Raw genomic sequence first — 18,498 nt, forward strand, 5'->3', positions numbered from 1 at the left:
TTCTGTGATCTTGCCAAAAATTGAACTGAAATAAACCAAGTAACACAAGTTGATTCAAACGCTGAACACTGTTCATGACTCGCCCATAAGATTAGTTGAGCCTTTTCTCCCTTAAATCTAATTATGACCAAATCTAAAATCATGTACAACAATCTGGACACGCTTTTGAAACCTAAAGCTTAAACTCATCAACTAAGCTTTTCTTACATATATATTCTTATACAAGTGTTGATGATAAAAAGCTCACATGACTCTTCCACAACAAAGGATCATTTTGCTTCTTCTCATGTCTATAACTAGTTTTCGTTTTATCACCTCCTGCTACTAGCTAACGTCTTCTATCCTCCATAAACATTCTTTTCTCAACGGTGAATCTGTAAATATAGCCTTGATGAAATCTTGTACCTGCATGCAACACACATCATTACAAAAGCTTCAGAATCTCTCCATGAGGTAAAACTAGTTAAAAAAAAGACTACCTCTGTTCTTGTATAATTGCAACTAAACAATTCGCCACTTTCCCAAGCTGAAGTTATAGACTTAAGAGGCATATCCAATAGTTCTGTGAATGAGAAATACAAAGCAAAAGAAGCCATGGAACGAAAAATTCACTGAGCCACCAATACCAAGGGGAAAATAAATGAACAAATAGTAAAGACATGCCTGCTAGTTTTCGAGTTTTACGCAAAGATGGTATGAGATCATCAACAGGACGAGAAGTGTCGTCTGCAGATTTCAAGGAACCGAGTAAAGAAGATAGATTCTCCAACATGAGATGAATCAGTCTTTGTAGCTGAGAAGTGAGAATAAGTAAAACCGTTTTAATAGCCAATTATAACGAACCATTGCACAAGGGACTAGCCAAGAAGAAACGGTTACCTGAAAAGTTTCATCAGCAGCCATGTCGTCCAGAAGAAGAATGTCTCTGGTTATTCTTCGAAACACCGACTCCAAAACCATGCACATGCTTTGTTTGTAAGTTTTGGGTAGTAGGACTGGCTCCCATATCAGATGCACTTTCTCTAGACTAAAGACAACCTATAAAACAATTGCTTCTTCCTGATAAAAAGGTAAATCAAACACAGATGTTTATAGACTGAGCAATTACCTGCTCTACGCTAAATTTTGCAGATTCAAATTGCTTTATTTGATGAGTATCTTGAAATCCATCTGCACTGTCTATAGCCTGATGACAGACGCAAAATATTAGATGAAGAATCAATGCTCTTTAAACTTCATATAATACTAATTTCCCCTGAAACTTACCTCCTGCAAACTTGAAATAACAAGCTGAACTTGTCTTTGTAAAACTTCTTCCGCCATCAATTTAAATCTTGGGGCTATATCAGCAAATACTGCATATTCCTTGATGGAACTAGGGAAGCTAGCTCGATACTGTGAACAAAATGATGATGACGTCAGTTTCCCCATCAGAGAAAGTTCAAAACAGCGGTCAACAAAAAATGATGAAATAGTTTTTAAGAAGAGACGTCAGTTTTTCAATCAAAGAAAGAAAGTTTATGGGGGTGATTGGTAGTTGCTGTAGGTGCTGTCCACAGCTCTATTTATTTTCACAGCACCAAATTCAGAGCAATCAAGCTTTAAATTCTTTTTTGAAACTACAGCTCTTAAAATATCCTACAGCTGTACAAGTGCTCTGCAGAGCCAAATATCCAAAGCAATTTTTTAGTGCTTCAATAAAATTCTACAGCAATAAAATCTAAAGCCACAGCAAAAAGTCTACAGATTTTTTTCTACAGCAAAATATTTAAAGCTACAGCCATTACCAATCGGACCCATTGTATAACACACATATCTGTCCATACCTCAAAAGCAAGTCCAAGTATCTCTTCAAACAAATATAGACAATCGCTGTGCAGAAGAACAGCAGCCTGATTGATGCCATTGAGTTGTTTCCCTAACTTCACATTTCGAGAAAGCAACGAAGAAGAAAGATAAGACTTTGCGCATATTTGTGAAAGATTATTCATTCAACTATTATTTCACTGACCTTGACGGGAACAACAGCTTCATATAGAAGTATAGAATCTCGAGCAGCGTGGTAGAACTCTGAAGCAACCCTTGCAGAAGACACACAAACATCCTGCATGGAAAAAAAAAAGAGTTTATTATCCTAACCAAGTCTGAAAATTTCTAAAATATTGAATAGCACTAATCCGAAAGAGCTACCTCGAGAGTCTTATGCACCATGTGCACAAGCTGAGAAGCAGCTTCCGACACCACACACATTTCAGATGAAAAAAGTAAGCGAACAATGTGCTTTGACGCATTCACATCTACAGATTCCGCACCATCAGACTTCAAACTGGTAGCAAGTCCCTGAAAAAAAATGATTTCATAATCATGATCAATACATGAGAAGGAAGGTTGATGCAGTTATACGTTAACGATAATCAAAGCTCACCTGAGGAATCGTAAAGTTACACTGCAACATCAGACTTCTTGCTTTTGCTAGAATCTCAATCTTCTTTCTAGATGCAAAATGCACCTCAACATTTTCAGCATATTTGCTGAGCCTTCCTTCCGCGTCAGACGGTGGAATAAAACTCAATTCCTTTAGAGCTGTTTCAAATTGAGAGGTCCGGTCAATGACTTTCTGAAAGTCGGGAAATTTAGAAGCATCTTCCGGGACAACCTGGTTTTAACAACATACAGTTAAAGTTCAGTGGAGGAAAATGCTCTTCTATCCACCAAAGAGCATTAATTAAAACGAACCTTTGAAAGAAATTTAGAAATAATTAGCTCTGATATCCTCGGCCATGTCAATCTACCGAAAGAATGGATCCACGTAACGTTTCCAAAGCACAAGGAGCTGCAAATGAATTTAACAACCGTAAGAACTCCTGAATATATTGCATCTCCGTCCACATCTTCAGTCTGCATTCAAGAAGGTAAGAGGATTAGAAGATAAGGACCAGGGCAGAAAATACAAGAAGCACTGATCTCATGAGATGGATGATGGGCAGGTGTTTCATTGTTCCATAGAAATAGCTTACCTTGTGATCTGAGGATTGTTCTAGCTTTAATGTCGCCTCGACTATTTCCCCTGAGGTTTTACATGAATCTTCTACAGCAACAAAAGTGGATGAATGAGTTACAAGTGGGGTAATGACATGCTTGAAGATTGAGTCAGCTGCTTTCGCAAGTCCATAGTCTAACATTCCAATCACCTAGAGAAATCCAGCGCAGTTAAAACACAAATAGCGCAAAAAACAAATGATTCATAGAGAAAAAAAAGTATTCACATTCATACCTCCATTGCCTCGAGAACCGTCCTAAGAGCGATACCAGTAGTCTCACCAACGCTTAGCTGATAACTAATCCGGAGCTTACGCCAGTCCACCTCGAAACGCACTGCAGTTTCCATCAACTTTGCAAGCACCTCTTGAATCTGCAAACACATTCTTAGTAAGCAAGATAAAAGATCAACAGAACTATGTCAAGTCAGAAAACAAAAAGTTAAACTTTAAACTCATTTCCTAAGAAAGATTAGATTTTTACGATACACATTGACTCATTGCTTCTCGTTTCACAAGAAAGATCAGATTTTTACGATACCCATCGACTCATTGCTTCTCATTTCAGAAGAAAGATAAGATTTTTATGATACCCATTGGCTCACCTCATCAAAACAATCAGACCATTCTCTCCTAAGCAAAACGTACACAACAGGTTCACCTTCTTCCTCTTCACCAACCCTCAACACACCTTTCACCTCTCTGATCCTCTCAGCAGCGAACCCAAACCTTCCACTTTTCAAAGCTTCCTTCGTTTCCCGCAACGCCTCGCAGACCCCCACGACCGCGCTCACCAAACCAAGCGACTCTCTCTTCACCCTCACTTCCTTTGTCTTCTCCCTTATCTCATCAACCACTCCGCGAATCTCTACATCAACCGGACGGTCGGAAACCAATTGCACGACATCGGATACGTCGTCGGAGATCAGACGAGTCCTGGAGACGGCGTCTTGGCAGGTCGAGAAAAGCTCGGAGAATTCGGAGTGGTGAGAGACGAGGTAGGACTGGACTTTCGACTTGATCCGGAGGGAATGAGACTCTAAACGGTTTATGAGGAGACGGAGGTCCGGAGCTGATAATGGAGTCGTCGGATCGTTGAGATCGTGTCCGGAGAGAAGGTCCCGGACGTTGAGAGAATCAAATAACGCGTCGATCTCCGGCATGACGGAGAGACGGTGGTCGGAGGAGGAGGATGAGATGTTTTCCGATCGTCTTCGCGGTGAACACTGGACCTTTATTTGGACTCTATTATTTTCGTTTGAAATTTATATTGGGCTTATCATATAGAATGGTAGGCCCAAACCGGTAAACCTTTTGCTGAACCTGGGCCGGATCCGATTCGACTTAAATAGTTGAAGGAGTCCTAAACTAACTACATCAGAAAGTTGGTATTGAACCTGAACCAAATTGAAAATCGAGTGAACAAAATATTTGTAGTCGTTTTGTGTAGAAATACTCAATCTAAACCATATTAGTGGGTAGGACTACGCAAATAAACCGAACCCGAAAGTACATCGGGTTATACCGGTATTTTAAAGATTTACTAACTTCGATCCAAATTCGATAGAACCCCAACCGGTCTCGAACTGAACTTTCATATAATCCGAATGAGGCTGCTTTTGATAAACCCAAAAAACTAAAATCTGATTGGACAAAACCGAAATTCGATTGAGACTCTAAATGTTCAGGCCTATTAGTGGGTATCCTACTAACCACTGATTTTAAGCCATATATATCCAAATCTGTCAACCCTATTCGAAAACAAAATTTATTTGAATAGAGTCTGAATCTTTAATTTTAATATATTCAAAAGAACTGATTTAAATTCGAACAAGCAGGAATGACCATGCTTACCTAGTGCTTTAAACGATTTGCAAAGGGATACTTATTTCGACTAGAAATGGTGCATATCGTATCAAATTTTACAGATATTTTATCCATCTGTAGTCTACGTTTGATAGCACTAAACAACTTAACTAAACAATCAATCCGCCTAATCCAGCTAAACAACCATCAGAATTTCCTACTGTTCATGCGAATGTTGTTGTGGTAATCATTACTAAACTTATTTCAATTGTCTGTTATTTTGTGTTATGTTGGTTGGGTTTGATATGTTTTGTTGCTCATATGTAGACATGTGGTAATTGTCGCCAAACTGGTCACAACAAACGAAAATGCAAGCTGCCTCCAGTTCCTAAGCCGCCTCCGCTACCACCAGGAAGACCTTCTAAGAAACCGAAGGCAGTGGGTGCACTCAACAAGACGACGGATGCATTTGGCCAGACAGTAGATGCACGTGACTAAGACTTATTTTGTTGCAAACTCTTTGTTTTCTTTTCTTGAATTTTGATGTAAACTTGGTTAAGGTCTTGCTAGAACTTTTCTATTTAGGATTTTTTCAGGTCTTCATAGAACCATCACTACTATGGGTTTCATGTAAACCCGTGGTTGTTCTTCGTAAACTCATTTTTATTTTGATGTTATTTGTTTCCTTGTCTTCTATCTTTAAAGCACTGACAACATGTGTTTCTTAAAATGAGATAATCTAAACAATTAAGCAACTCCAAATGACTATCAATAACTTGAGTATAAGTGACAAATAATCTTTTCAAATAACAACAGCGAAGGAAAAAAAGTTGACCAAAAGACACCAAAAACTAACGAAACTAAGGACAATAATTTGATCAAAGGACAGCCGCAACTAACGACAACTAATTGACCAAAATAAACGAACAATAATTCTAAAACTTAGCTCTAATACTCTCCAAGACACCATTAGTCTCACTTATGTCTTTCTTCATATCAAACAAGTCTTGCTTCAGCTCCATCAACTCTTTTTCTTCCATTGCTTGTTTATCAGCCAAGAGTTATCTTCTACAGCTATTTCACCTCTTCTTCCCTCATAACTCTTGTCTGTGTTTCCTACTTTTCTCTCACCTGTAGGTTTCCTCTTTGGTACAAAAGCCACTGACGTTGGAAGCTCAACCAGAGGCTCATCTCGGCTCCTGATCATGTTGAGCAACTCCATGTATGCTTTCCTGTTGGATTCTTCATCAACCTCACCTTCATCAAATTTGTATCGAATGTACTTCGATGGGTTTCGAACATAATCTGGAACTCCATATGGATGGAGCAGCTGCACTACTCTCTCCTCGGGGGAACTTGTCTCCATCGCAGAATCTCTGTAACCTCCAGTTGAATTGTCATCTCTAATATCATAACTAAACCGAACACGCTTATCAATCTCTTTCACACTACAATTTAATTGAGAGTGGAAACATCAAAATATAAACCCACAATTACCAAATAGCACACGAAATTGAAAACAGAAGATCCAAAATCAAAATATAGAGTTATATTAACTTACTGAAATAAGAATAAATGAAGAAGATGGGAAATCCAAAGGAACTTAGATGAACCCTAATGTTTTTGATTTGGGAATTTTGGTTTCAGATGAAGAAGATATGAAACACGTGACGTTTTTTCAAAAGCCATGAAATGCAGCGTTTGCACTTAACGACAAAAACTCAGTTTTTAACGTCACTGTAGACGGAGGGACTAAAACATTAAAAAAATATAACTTGAGGGGTTTTGATATGTGGTGTTTTGTATACCAATACATGTGCACTTTGAGCTCATTTTCAGTCCTAATTCGTGTTTAATTTACATCATTCTAGGTTGGGAACAGGTGAAAGAGTAAAGGAGAGAGTTTCAGGAAGTCTGATGCTGTTTCGAAGGATTCAACGTGGAACAGTCATTTAGAACAACCCAAGGGTTGCTCCCGAAGAGATCAAGCATTAGACTGCTCCCGCTCATTAAGGAAACTTCCTATTCTGGAGTTTGCCCTAGTTTCGACTTTCTCTTTCTCTTATTCTCCTATCACCAGCGCCTCCCTATAAAAGGGGAGGCTATCGTTTTCTTAAAGGACACACGAGTTTTACAAGAAACCTAGATTACTCTTTTGGATTTTTACGCAACTTGTAAGGGAGAAGGCTCCATCTCTCATTCTCACGAGAAGATTACCCTGAACCCTTTGTCTTTTTACTTATTTTATATGCAGTATTATTCAGGAATCTTGCTTGTGTCATCCTGCTTTATGATTGAGTAGTAGGCAAAGCTTGCTTAGGGTTGTAGGGTGTTAGCCGCATGAACTGAACACAAATAAGTGATCTCAACTATCTTCATTCATATTGATCTTACTGCCTGCATTGAACTGATCACTTAATGTTGGATCTATGATTTAGTCCTCTAGCTAACCGTTAGGAGATAAGTCGACCTATATTGAATGAGCTTAGTATCCCTAATCAGCGAGAGTAGATATTAGGGTATTAAGTGAACTAATCAGATCTCGCATCTAAAGCTTGCTTTCGCGTCTTGTTCCAAGCGAGAGCTTAGGATTCAAGACCGACTCGCATAGGGAATAAGATCACGATAGTGAGTTGTTCCAGCTGAGTGATCTGAGTTCTAGATCGCATTTTATCGCACTTGAATAGTTGTTCAGTTCTGCAAGTAACATCCGATTATTGACCCTAAGCCAGCTTCATTTAAATTGAATTCAAATTACCTAGGCATTCTTGTTACTTTTGTCGCAATTAATTCTCAAAACCCACTTGTTTCTCAGCTTGACATTGAACTCATAAGAGTAAAGAGTAAACTGGTCCTCTGGATTGAATCTCAAATATTACAATTACCACTGTTAACTTGACAGTAGCAAGGATTCATTTTTAGTGTATCAAGTTTTGGCGCCGTTGCGACGGGGACTAAGCTTTTACCTTTATTTTTCAGTTTAATATTTAGTCTGAGATATCTAACTTGCTTTACTTCTTTGTTGGAACATATGATCCAAGTGCATGACCAGTAGACATACTCGGAGCAACGCACAAGGACCACTACATCAGCTGACTAACGAAGAACTCGCAAGATTAGAAAGACAGAACCGTCAACAGCCAAGAACAACCGACACCAACATGGGTGATCATGGCAATATGGATGACCTCACTGCTGCATTGGCACTCATTCAACAACAAATGCAGAATCAGCAACAGCAGATGCAGCAGATGCAGCAAACCATCCAGAATCAGCAACAAGCTGCACAAGAGCAAGCAGCCGAGAACGCTGCGCGAGAGGAGCGTGGTGCTCTTATTGGGGAGCGAAACCTTCCGAGGAATTTTGCTACTAACCGCTCCCCCATCAACCCTCCACCCTGTACTCGACAGGATTATGAGATCAAACCTGCACTGATTGGTCTGGTACAGAAGAGCACATTCAGTGGCCTCACTTCAGACATACCAATAGATCACATAGAGGCCTTTGAGAGGATCTGCAATTTCTCTCGCTCAAATGGAGTGCCACCGGATTACGTCAAGTGCACGCTGTTCCCATTTTGTCTTGAAGGGAAAGCTGCACGTTGGCTGCAATCTCTCCCAACCGGTTCTCTAACCTCATGGGATCAGGTTCGATCAGCATTCCTGAGCTACTTCTACACAAAGTCCAAAACCGCGGCTCTAAGGCATAGAATCTCCAACTTCAAGCAGAAATCTGATGAACCCTTTTATGAAGCTTGGGAGAGGTATAAAGAGTACCAGAGGGAATGTCCACACCACGGGTTTGATGACGATTACATATTGGAGGTGTTCTACGATGGAGTGAGCTATGAGTACAGGAACACCCTTGATTCCTCTAGTAACGGAGACTTCATGACTCAGACCACCCCTGGTGCATTCGCGTTGATTGAGAACATGGCTTCCAGTTCACTCAACAAGAACAAGGAGCATGATCGCTCCAAAAGTGTGAACAGCATAGACGATTTAGCGGCGAAGGTGGACCAACTGCTGAAGGGAAACCAGAGCCAGGTCTTCATAATGGAAAAAGCAACTCCTGAGAAGAGTGCGGGGGACAAGGCGTTTGAAGCTGAGCAGGCAGGAGACGATCAGCAGGAAGTGAGTTACGTAAATGGACAAGGGTGGCAGCTGAAGAATTATCACCCAAACCCTAACGTAAGGAACAATCCACAACTTTTCTGGCCTAAGCAGGACAAACAAGTTGATCCGGCGCAGAACAACCAGGGCCAGTATTCGGGATATCAGAAGAACTATCAACCCCGAACATATGTTCTAAGCCAACCGCAGAGCAATCAGCCTCAAATACAGAACCACCAGAACACTCAAGTCGCTACCTCCACCCCTGTCGCTGTTCCGCAAGATGAAACTAAAACCATGCTGCAGCAACTCCTCCAAGGACAACAGCTCCAAGGGAAAGCGCTGAACCAGGTCACTACCGAGATCAATACTAGGATGAACCATATGTTCGGAGACCTGAGCACCAAATATGATAATGTCGCAAGCCATATGAGACAGATGGACATTCAGATAGCTCAGACTGCCGAGAGTGTCAAGAGACAGCAAGGTACTCTACCTGGTAAAACAGACAAAAACCCCAAGGAGTGCAATGCGGTTCAGCTAAGAAGCGGGAAGCAACTTTCCGAGCCAGAAAGGAGAAGGTTCACCGCGGCTGAGAAAGGCAAGCAGAAAGAGTCAGAGCAACCACCAGCCGACCAAGCAGATGAGGGGAATACAGAGCCGGTAGTTGAAACAGCCTCGCCACGCTCAGAACAACCGGCTGAAGCAGTGCGCCCGATTCCAGAGGCTGTTCCTCCTCGCGAATACATTCCAAAAGTCCCTTACCCTGTTCCAGCGAAGGTCACTCGTAAGGACAAGGAGGAAATAAAATGCAGGAAGATGCTGGAAGATCTAACCGTCCGACTTCCCCTGATGGATGCGATTCAGATGATGCCCTCCATGCGTAGCTTTATGAAGGGGTTGATCTCAGGGAAAATATCAGACGAGAGCGAGTTCATGACAGTTTCCAAGGAGTGCAGCGCAGTGCTTCAGAACAGGCAAATAAAAAAACGAGGAGATCCCGGCAAATTTGTCCTCTCTATCCAGATTGGGAAGACAGTTTTCGCCTGCTCCTTGGTGGATCTTGGGTCTAGCGTGAATCTCATACCCTACTCTGTAGCTTTACGACTCGGATACACGCACTTCAAACCAACCAAGATGTCCTTGGTTTTCGCAGACAGATCAGTCAAATCTCCTGTTGGTATTCTAGAGGATCTCCAAGTGAAAGTAGGGAACACCACTGTTCCAGCAGACTTCGTTGTTCTGGAATTGGAAGAAGAGTCTAAGGACCCCTCATCTTGGGAAGACCATTCTTATGTACTGTCGGAGCTATCATTGATGTGCAACAGGGAAAGATTGATCTGAATCTTGGGGACATAGTTATGCAATTCGAAATGGATGAGTTGCTAAAGAAGCCGATGTTGGATGGACAAACCTTTGAGGTCAGTGAAGGGGTTGATCCGCTCCAACCACAAGAAGGAATGATCGAGGAGATTCTTACCGAAGACCCACTGGAACTTGCACTGATGCGTGTTGAAGCCGAGCAGAGTATGGTGAACATTGATGCTGATGAATATGCCAAGATGCTTGACTCCGCAAGGAGTATGGGGAGAATGGTAGCGAGTCTAAGTCTGGGGGAGGATATCAACAGGTGCGAGACCACTCCATCTGGAGCGACCCCTAAACCGGACCAACCAGAGGATCCCTGGAGCGAGCTCAAGGCTCCCAAAGTTGAGCTAAAACCCCTTCCCAAAGGGCTCAGGTACGCTTTTTTAGGTCCGAATTCCACATATCCTGTCATTGTGAATGCTGAGCTGAATAATGTGGAAACTGCATTGCTTTTATGCGAGCTTAGAAAATATCGTAAGGCATTAGGATATTCGCTAGCTGACATCCCTGGTATTTCGCCTGATTTATGCATGCATAGAATCCACTTGGAAGATGAATCAATGACTTCTGTCGAACATCAGAGGAGGTTAAACCCGAATCTAAAAGATGTCGTTAAGAAAGAGATAATGAAACTTCTTGAAGCAGGTGTGATCTATGCGATTTCTGATAGTAAATGGGTCAGTCCTGTTCATGTTGTACCTAAGAAAGGTGGGATCACTGTTATCACAAATGAAAAGAATGAATTGATCCCTACTAGGACGGTGACAGGACATCGCATGTGCATAGATTTCAGGAAATTAAATGCAGCAACTAGAAAGGATCACTTCCCACTCCCTTTTATTGATCAAATGCTTGAGAGATTGGCTAACCACCCATATTACTGCTTTTTAGATGGTTATTCAGGTTTCTTTCAGATTCCCATCCATCCAGACGATCAGGAGAAAACGACGTTCACATGCCCCTACGGAACGTACGCTTACAGGAGAATGCCATTCGGCTTGTGCAATGCGCCAGCAACATTCCAGCGCTGCATGATGTCGATCTTTACTGACCTGATTGAAGACATTATGGAAGTTTTCATGGACGATTTCAGCGTCTATGGAAGCTCCTTTAATGTCTGTTTGTCAAACTTGTGCAGGGTTCTTAAAAGATGTGAGGAGAAACACCTCGTACTCAACTGGGAGAAATGCCACTTCATGGTCACAGACGGGATTGTTCTAGGGCACAAGATCTCCGAGAAAGGAATTGAGGTGGATAAGGCAAAGATCGAAGTGATGATGAGTTTGCAACCACCAACAAACGTGAAGGCCATCAGGAGTTTCTTGGGTCACGCTGGGTTTTACCGACGGTTTATCCAGGATTTCTCAAGGATAGCAAGACCACTCACCAGACTGCTCTGTAAGGAGATCAAGTTCGATTTCGACAGTGAGTGTCTAGCTGCTTTCCACACCATCAAGGGAGCTCTAGTCAGTGCACCTGTTGTGCAACCACCAGACTGGGACCTACCCTTTGAAATCATGACTGATGCAAGTGATTTTGCAGTTGGAGCAGTACTTGGGCAGCGTAAGGACAAGAAACTTCATGTGATCTATTACGCTAGCAAAACTATGGATGAAGCTCAGTGCAGATACGCTACAACTGAGAAAGAGCTTCTGGCTATTGTTTTTGCTTTCGAAAAATTTAGGTCCTACCTAGTGGGATCTAAAGTGATTGTGCACACAGACCATGCTGCTCTTAAGTACCTGCTCACAAAGAAAGATGCGAAACCGAGGTTGTTAAGGTGGATTCTTCTTCTCCAAGAATTTGATCTAGAGATAAAAGATAAGAGAGGTGTCGAGAATGGGGTCGCTGACCATCTGTCCAGAATGAAGATTGAGGACGACACAACTCTTGATGAGGAACACCCAGTTGAACACGTCAACGCGATTGGTCTGTGTTACGCGGAACAATCTCTAAGAACCATGTCAGACTGTTCCAGCATCGCGGAACAACCTCCGAGGAAAGCGCCCGATTGTTCTCACATCTCGAAACATCCTGTCGCCTTGATCCAAAAGCAATATCCTCACCTCCCATGGTTTGCTGAGATTGCTAACTATCTAGCTGCTGAAAAGCCACCACTTAAGTTCACAGGAAACGACAAGAGGAAATTCCTGAGAGAGGCAAGGCGTTATGTTTGGGATGAACCGTTCTTGTACAGACAAGGCAAGGATGGTTTGTTCAGAAGGTGTGTTCCAGAGGCAGATATTCCAGGAATTCTGCACCACTGCCATGGTTCATCTTACGCAGGTCATTTCGCTGCATTCAAAACGGTTTCTAAAGTCCTCCAAGCAGGGTTCTGGTGGCCGACTATGTTCAGGGATGCTCAAGCCTACGTAGCCAGGTGCGATGCATGCCAGCGACTTGGGAACATCAGCAAGAGGAATGAGATGCCTCAGAATTACATTCTAGAGGTTGAGGTATTCGACTGTTGGGGAGTCGATTTCATGGGACCATTCCCTGCGTCCTTCAAGAACGAGTACATCCTTGTCGCCGTTGACTACGTGTCTAAGTGGGTAGAAGCAGTGGCAAGCCCTACGAACGATGCAAAAGTGGCGACTAAGATGTTCAGCTCAATCATATTCCCAAGGTTCGGAGTGCCTAGGGTCGTAATCAGCGATGGTGGAACACACTTCATCAACAAGGCATTTCAGGGCCTTTTAAAAAAGAATGGAGTGAACCACAAGGTGGCAACTGCTTACCATCCACAGACGAGCGGACAGGTTGAGGTGTCCAACAGGGAGATCAAAAGCATCCTGCAGAAAACTGTCAACACATCGCGAAAGGACTGGTCGCTTAAGCTGGACGATGCGCTATGGGCCTACAGAACAGCCTACAAGACGCCGCTAGGAACGACTCCCTACCACTTGGTGTATGGTAAAGCATGTCACCTACCCGTCGAGCTTGAATACAAGGCTGCATGGGCAGTCAAGCTACTGAATTTCGACATCAAGCCAGCAACCGAGAGACGCATGATCCAGATTCATGAACTGGAGGAGATAAGGCACCTCGCCTATGAAAGCTCCAAAATCTACAAAGAGAAAACCAAGGCCTACCATGACAAGAGGATCATTGCCAGACAATTCGAACCAAACGATAAGGTCTTGCTTTTCAATTCGAGGCTGAGATTATTCCCAGGGAAGTTGAAGTCTAGATGGTCCGGGCCTTTCACTGTTAAGGAAGTTCGACCCTACGGAGCAGTTGTGTTATTAGACAAAAAAGGGGACGAGTTTGTAGTGAATGGACAGCGCGTCAAGCACTACCTTGCTGACTCCACTATCGCAGAGGGAGAAGAAATTCCCCTAAGCGAGCCCCCATCAGCCTGATCAATTGATCCAAGTCGAGCTAATGACTTTAAACAAGCGCTTGGTGGGAGGCAACCCACTGGTCAGTACATACATTGTCTACATAGTCTGTTCTTTTCCTTTTCTAATTTATTTTGCAGAAAAAGAAAATCGGACTCTTCACTCAGAACAACCAACGGACTGTTCTTCTGTTAGAACAACCCATCGACTGTTCCAGGTAAGTGTTCCGAACAAAAAAAAAAAAATTAAAAAAAAAAAAAGAGAATAATTTCGGGAACAGTTAGGGTTTTGCCTATTTAAGGCTTCACCCTTCACTTTCCCTTTCAGTCCGCCGTACACTGATCCCCCACTTGCGATTTTCTCTAAACAAACCACCAAATCTTTGATTCTCAACCGTTTTAAGTGGTTTTGCTTCTCATTCGTTTGGAATCTCGAGTTCTCTCTGTTTTTGCAGATCACTTTACCAGTTTCCACAGGTAAGAGGCCCGACAATCCCAACTCGGTTTGCAAATTCATTTTTCTAAACCGCTTTCATAGATCGATTCTTGTTTAACCACTTGATATCGATCTCCCCTCGTGCTGTTAGGGTTGATTTAGAATATGAACACTCTCCTATTTCACGATTGCGATTTGAGTTTGATTTGGTTGAAATTTGTTGAAGTGAACAGCGGTTTGCAGTTCGCACAAGGAGAGATGGGAATACCTCGATTCCATTTCTTCTGTGTGACATAATAGAACTAATGCTTGATCTTGTTTGCCTTGTAGATGGCAAGAACTAAGCAATCCGCCAAGCGAACGAGAGCCACGTGCAGCACGCCACCCCCGCAAGTGCAGCAACAAACGTCCGCCTCCTACCCATGGCCCCGCGAGCAAGAGGGTGAACTGATTGATCTCGACAGCCCATTGCTCCTGGACTTCAATTGCGAGGGGTGGGATAAGGGGACAGCAGCTCGTTACAACGCCCTCCTCCGAGTTGACATGCTACCCACTCGTTTCTGCCACACAGAAACTTTGGCTGATCTTGGGATCGACGAGGATGTATTCGAAACGCTGCACGCCATCGGGATTGCTCCTCTGTGCTACACAACGCACGAGCTCTACCCAGACCTTGTTCGCCAGATGCTCGCCACGGCCACGATCACCTACGAGGATTCCGACGCACCCTCCTACGCCAACTGCTCGTTCTCTTTCATGGCGGATGGAGAGTACTGTCGCTTGTCCCTCGACAAGCTCAATGAAATCTATGAGATGGCCGCTGAACCGAAGGGGGTAGCGGTGGCGAAAAAGTTCTCTCCCTCTAACGCCTTTTGGGACTGCATTGCAAATGGGAACTTCACAGCAGGGAAGGTCTACCAGTCGCAGATTCGGAACCCCGCGCTTCGTGTCATCGCGATGGTCTGTGTGCCAAGGATCTGACATCGAAGGTCACCAACGGGGAGCTGCAAACCCTGTACACTGGTATTGAGGATGAAATTCGCGCCTCTGGTTCCGGAATTCCCATTCAAAGGGTTAAGACGAATCCCGGTTTCAACTTCATCACCATGATATGCGAGCGGCGACAGTGCCTTATGCACGGCTCGAAGAAGAAAGACAGGAGCGGCAGCCTGCTCACACCGCTTTTCAAGCATTTCGACATTGATCTCACCAAATACAGCGTCAACAAGGAGGTCCAGTACCTCGACATTAGGTACCTAATGGCGTGCCACATCATGCGAGATGAAGAGACCTACAGCTTTTACGATAAAGCCGGAACTCAGCTATTCACCAAACTGCCTCACCCCGAGATCACCAGGTTCAGCGTGTTTGAGAACATACGGTTTCTTCCTCCCCCGAGCTCCTTTGCACTGATCCACGTGCTGCGGTCCCTGACGAAGACATGGATGATGTTGAGGACATCACCCCTGAAGCCGACCCATCGTACGACCCAGGAGAGCTCGCCGATGTGACCGATGATCAAGCTTACAGACGCTGGATGGTGGACTCGCAGCGAAAGAACAACAGCCTCATGCGGAGGATACTCCACCTCGTCACTGGGGGATGCATTGGAGGGAGCGCCCAGCGCCAGTCTACGACAGATCGACCACCAAGATCCCACCGACCAGGCAAGGAGCCCATGGGAACTGGCCCTTTTTCAGAAGAGGTTCATCGCTCGCGCAACAGGCGATCCTTTGACCCAGCCGAGAGCGGCGAGTCCGACTGAGTCTGCAAGGACTATCCTCTATCCATTGTTCTATCCATCTGAACTTTTTATTTTTATTTTTTATGTTTTATGCTGTGTTGTTTTTTGGCTGACCTCAGCTTCATTTCCACCAGGGATGGTGTCGATTAAGTTTGGGGGAAGCACTGGGTGCTGAAACTCTTTTTCTTTGTTTCTTTGTTTTTGAGTCAGTCCTTGCGTCATTTTGATGTTTTATCGAGTCAGTTTAGGATCGAGTCAGTTAAAACTCTTGTGGGAATTAGGACCTTGTGATATATTCTTTTAACCACCTCGTGCTCTAACATTCTTATCCAGTGACCTTAGCAGTGATGAAAGAGCCCATACTTGGACCTGGAACACCCTTTGACTCATCTCATTTGACTCTCCAGAAGCTCTCATCCGATCAGGTTACACTGGGTAGACTCAACTCCACCCAACTTGAACCTAATCTTGACTGAAATTCTTCTTGTTATGGGCACTAGATCAGGGAAACGAGACCAACGCTCAGGGCTTCTTATTCTTTTTACCAATCTTGCTGATCCTGAGCGGCTAGCTCATTTTTAGCTAGTTCCAACCTTCTACCTAAACCTTTATTTTCACCCTCATGCACTCTGTTTTTCAATGTCATATGTGCAGATATGTGCAAAAGGGCCGGAGAGGATAGGATTGACACAGCCCCTTACTCGTTGACGCCTGACACTCAGAGAGAAGAGCAAGCAGATTGAGAACAGTCGACAAGATCAATCCTTAAAGAAAGGAACAGTCGAAGGCGCATGGAACAATGGCACCCCGTGAGAAACAGAGGATAGACCCCCAGCGGCTGCAAAACATTCGTCCCGATACCTCCCTCCATCTCCACTCAAAAAAAAAAAAAAAAAAAAAAAAAACGAATGCTTTAATTTATTTATGATGGAGAGGGTAGATTCGAGATGCATGCTGCTGGAAAAGGGTGAGCAAGAAGTGGGCGCAGATTTTGGAGGAATAAAAAGAAGTCAAGAGCTGGAGAACAGTGGCACGATTGATCCACATTGTAGAACAATCTAATCCGTGAGGCAGAGATGAGTAAGGGTTGTGGGCTTCAACAGATCCGTCCTCTCTTGCTATTTTGCGCGATATCCTGCATGCACTCAAACACGGTAACCTAAACACTCTCAGCTCCACCGTAAAACAGCCTATTCCTTATCAACCCGTCTACCCTGAATAGTGCTTGTAATGAGAAGCTCACGCTGTTCTTAAATGATTCTTAAAGGAGTTTTGTCTCGATAGTGCAACCTTTTCAGGTATGAGATACAGAGTACGGAGCTGATCTTCGAACAGCAATCGTGGGGTGTTCTGGTAAGGGTGTGCGATCTGATTCTACAGCTTGTATGGTTCAGAGATGTGTGGTAAGAGCATGGTTATTCAGACAAAGCGAGTTCCCGCTCCTTCAAACCTTTCTCCCTGCTCTTGAGGCTTGGTCTTGTTCGAGGACAAACAAGGATCTAAGTCTGGGGGAATTGATATGTGGTGTTTTTAATACCAATACATGTGCACTTTGAGCTCATTTTCAGTCCTAATTCGTGTTTAATTACATCATTCTAGGTTGGGAACAGGTGAAAGAGTAAAGGAGAGAGTTTCAGGAAGTCTGATGCTGTTTCGAAGGATTCAACGTGGAACAGTCATTTAGAACAACCCAAGGGTTGCTCCCGAAGAGATCAAGCATTAGACTGCTCCCGTTCATTAAGGAAACTTCCTATTCTGGAGTTTTGCCCTAGTTTCGACTTTCTCTTTCTCTTATTCTCCTATCACCAGCGCCTCCCTATAAAAGGGGAGGCTATCGTTTTCTTAAAGGACACACGAGTTTTACAAGAAACCTAGATTACTCTTTTGGATTTTTACGCAACTTGTAAGGGAGAAGGCTCCATCTCTCATTCTCACGAGAAGATTACCCTGACCCTTTGTCTTTTTACTTATTTTATATGCAGTATTATTCAGGAATCTTGCTTTGTCATCCTGCTTTATGATTGAGTAGTAGGCAAAGCTTGCTTAGGGTTGTAGGGTGTTAGCCGCATGAACTGAACACAAATAAGTGATCTCAACTATCTTCATTCATATTGATCTTACTGCCTGCATTGAACTGATCACTTAATGTGGATCTATGATTTAATCCTCTAGCTAACCGTTAGGAGATAAGTCGACCTATATTGAATGAGCTTAGTATCCCTATCAGCGAGAGTAGATATTAGGGTATTAAGTGAACTAATCAGATCTCGCATCTAAAGCTTGCTTTCGCGTCTTGTTCCAAGCGAGAGCTTAGGATTCAAGACCGACTCGCATAGGGAATAAGATCACGATAGTGAGTTGTTCCAGCTGAGTGATCTGAGTTCTAGATCGCATTTCATCGCACTTGAATAGTTGTTCAGTTCTGCAAGTAACATCCGATTATTGACCCTAAGCCAGCTTCATTTAAATTGAATTCAAATTACCTAGGCATTCTTGTTACTTTTGTCGCAATTAATTCTCAAACCACTTGTTTCAGCTTGACATTGAACTCATAAGAGTAAAGAGTAAACTGGTCCTGGATTGAATCTCAAATATTACAATTACCACTGTTAACTTGACAGTAGCAAGGATTCATTTTAGTGTATCAAGTTTTG

General features: G+C 43.2%; 2 protein-coding genes and 1 non-coding gene across 3 annotated transcripts in view; 1 reads left to right on the top strand and 2 right to left on the bottom strand.

Moving 5' to 3' along the window:
* LOC117134085 overlaps positions 1–10,544 on the top strand; it is a 905,201-nt gene extending 894,657 nt beyond the window's left edge. Inside the window, exon 2 of the mRNA XM_033291729.1 lies at positions 6,716–10,544. Coding sequence (XP_033147620.1) covers positions 7,889–10,300 — 2,412 coding nt within the window. The 5' untranslated portion in view covers positions 6,716–7,888 and the 3' untranslated portion in view covers positions 10,301–10,544. The remainder of the gene's footprint in view (positions 1–6,715) is intronic.
* On the bottom strand, positions 20–4,317 carry LOC103867594 (centromere/kinetochore protein zw10 homolog). The gene is made up of 14 exons (XM_009145673.3): positions 3,644–4,317; positions 3,275–3,412; positions 3,018–3,191; positions 2,737–2,898; positions 2,426–2,656; positions 2,191–2,340; positions 2,012–2,104; positions 1,827–1,922; positions 1,267–1,395; positions 1,109–1,186; positions 880–1,038; positions 664–793; positions 480–562; positions 20–405 (listed from the first exon to the last, which is right to left on the bottom strand). The coding sequence occupies exons 1-14, from the start codon at positions 4,199–4,201 to the stop codon at positions 325–327; spliced, it is 2,262 nt and encodes a 753-aa protein (XP_009143921.1). The 5' UTR covers positions 4,202–4,317; the 3' UTR covers positions 20–324.
* LOC117134452 lies at positions 8,540–8,646 on the bottom strand. The gene has a single exon (XR_004458639.1). It is a non-coding gene; the product is annotated as a small nucleolar RNA R71 (small nucleolar RNA).
* Positions 10,545–18,498: the final 7,954 nt, after the last annotated feature.

The sequence above is a fragment of the Brassica rapa genome, chromosome A05, assembly GCF_000309985.2.
Source record: "Brassica rapa cultivar Chiifu-401-42 chromosome A05, CAAS_Brap_v3.01, whole genome shotgun sequence".
Taxonomy (NCBI): domain Eukaryota; kingdom Viridiplantae; phylum Streptophyta; class Magnoliopsida; order Brassicales; family Brassicaceae; genus Brassica; species Brassica rapa.

Excerpts from the sequence above, each read along its gene's own strand:
- LOC103867594 (XM_009145673.3), bottom strand. The coding sequence starts at position 4,201 with ATGCCGGAGATCGACGCGTTATTTGATTCTCTCAACGTCCGGGACCTT. Across the intron at positions 2,105-2,190 it reads TGGTGCATAAGACTCTCGAG|GATGTTTGTGTGTCTTCTGC; the intron begins GTAGCTCTTTCG and ends TTTTCCATGCAG. Across the intron at positions 563-663 it reads TAAAACTCGAAAACTAGCAG|AACTATTGGATATGCCTCTT; the intron begins GCATGTCTTTAC and ends TCTCATTCACAG.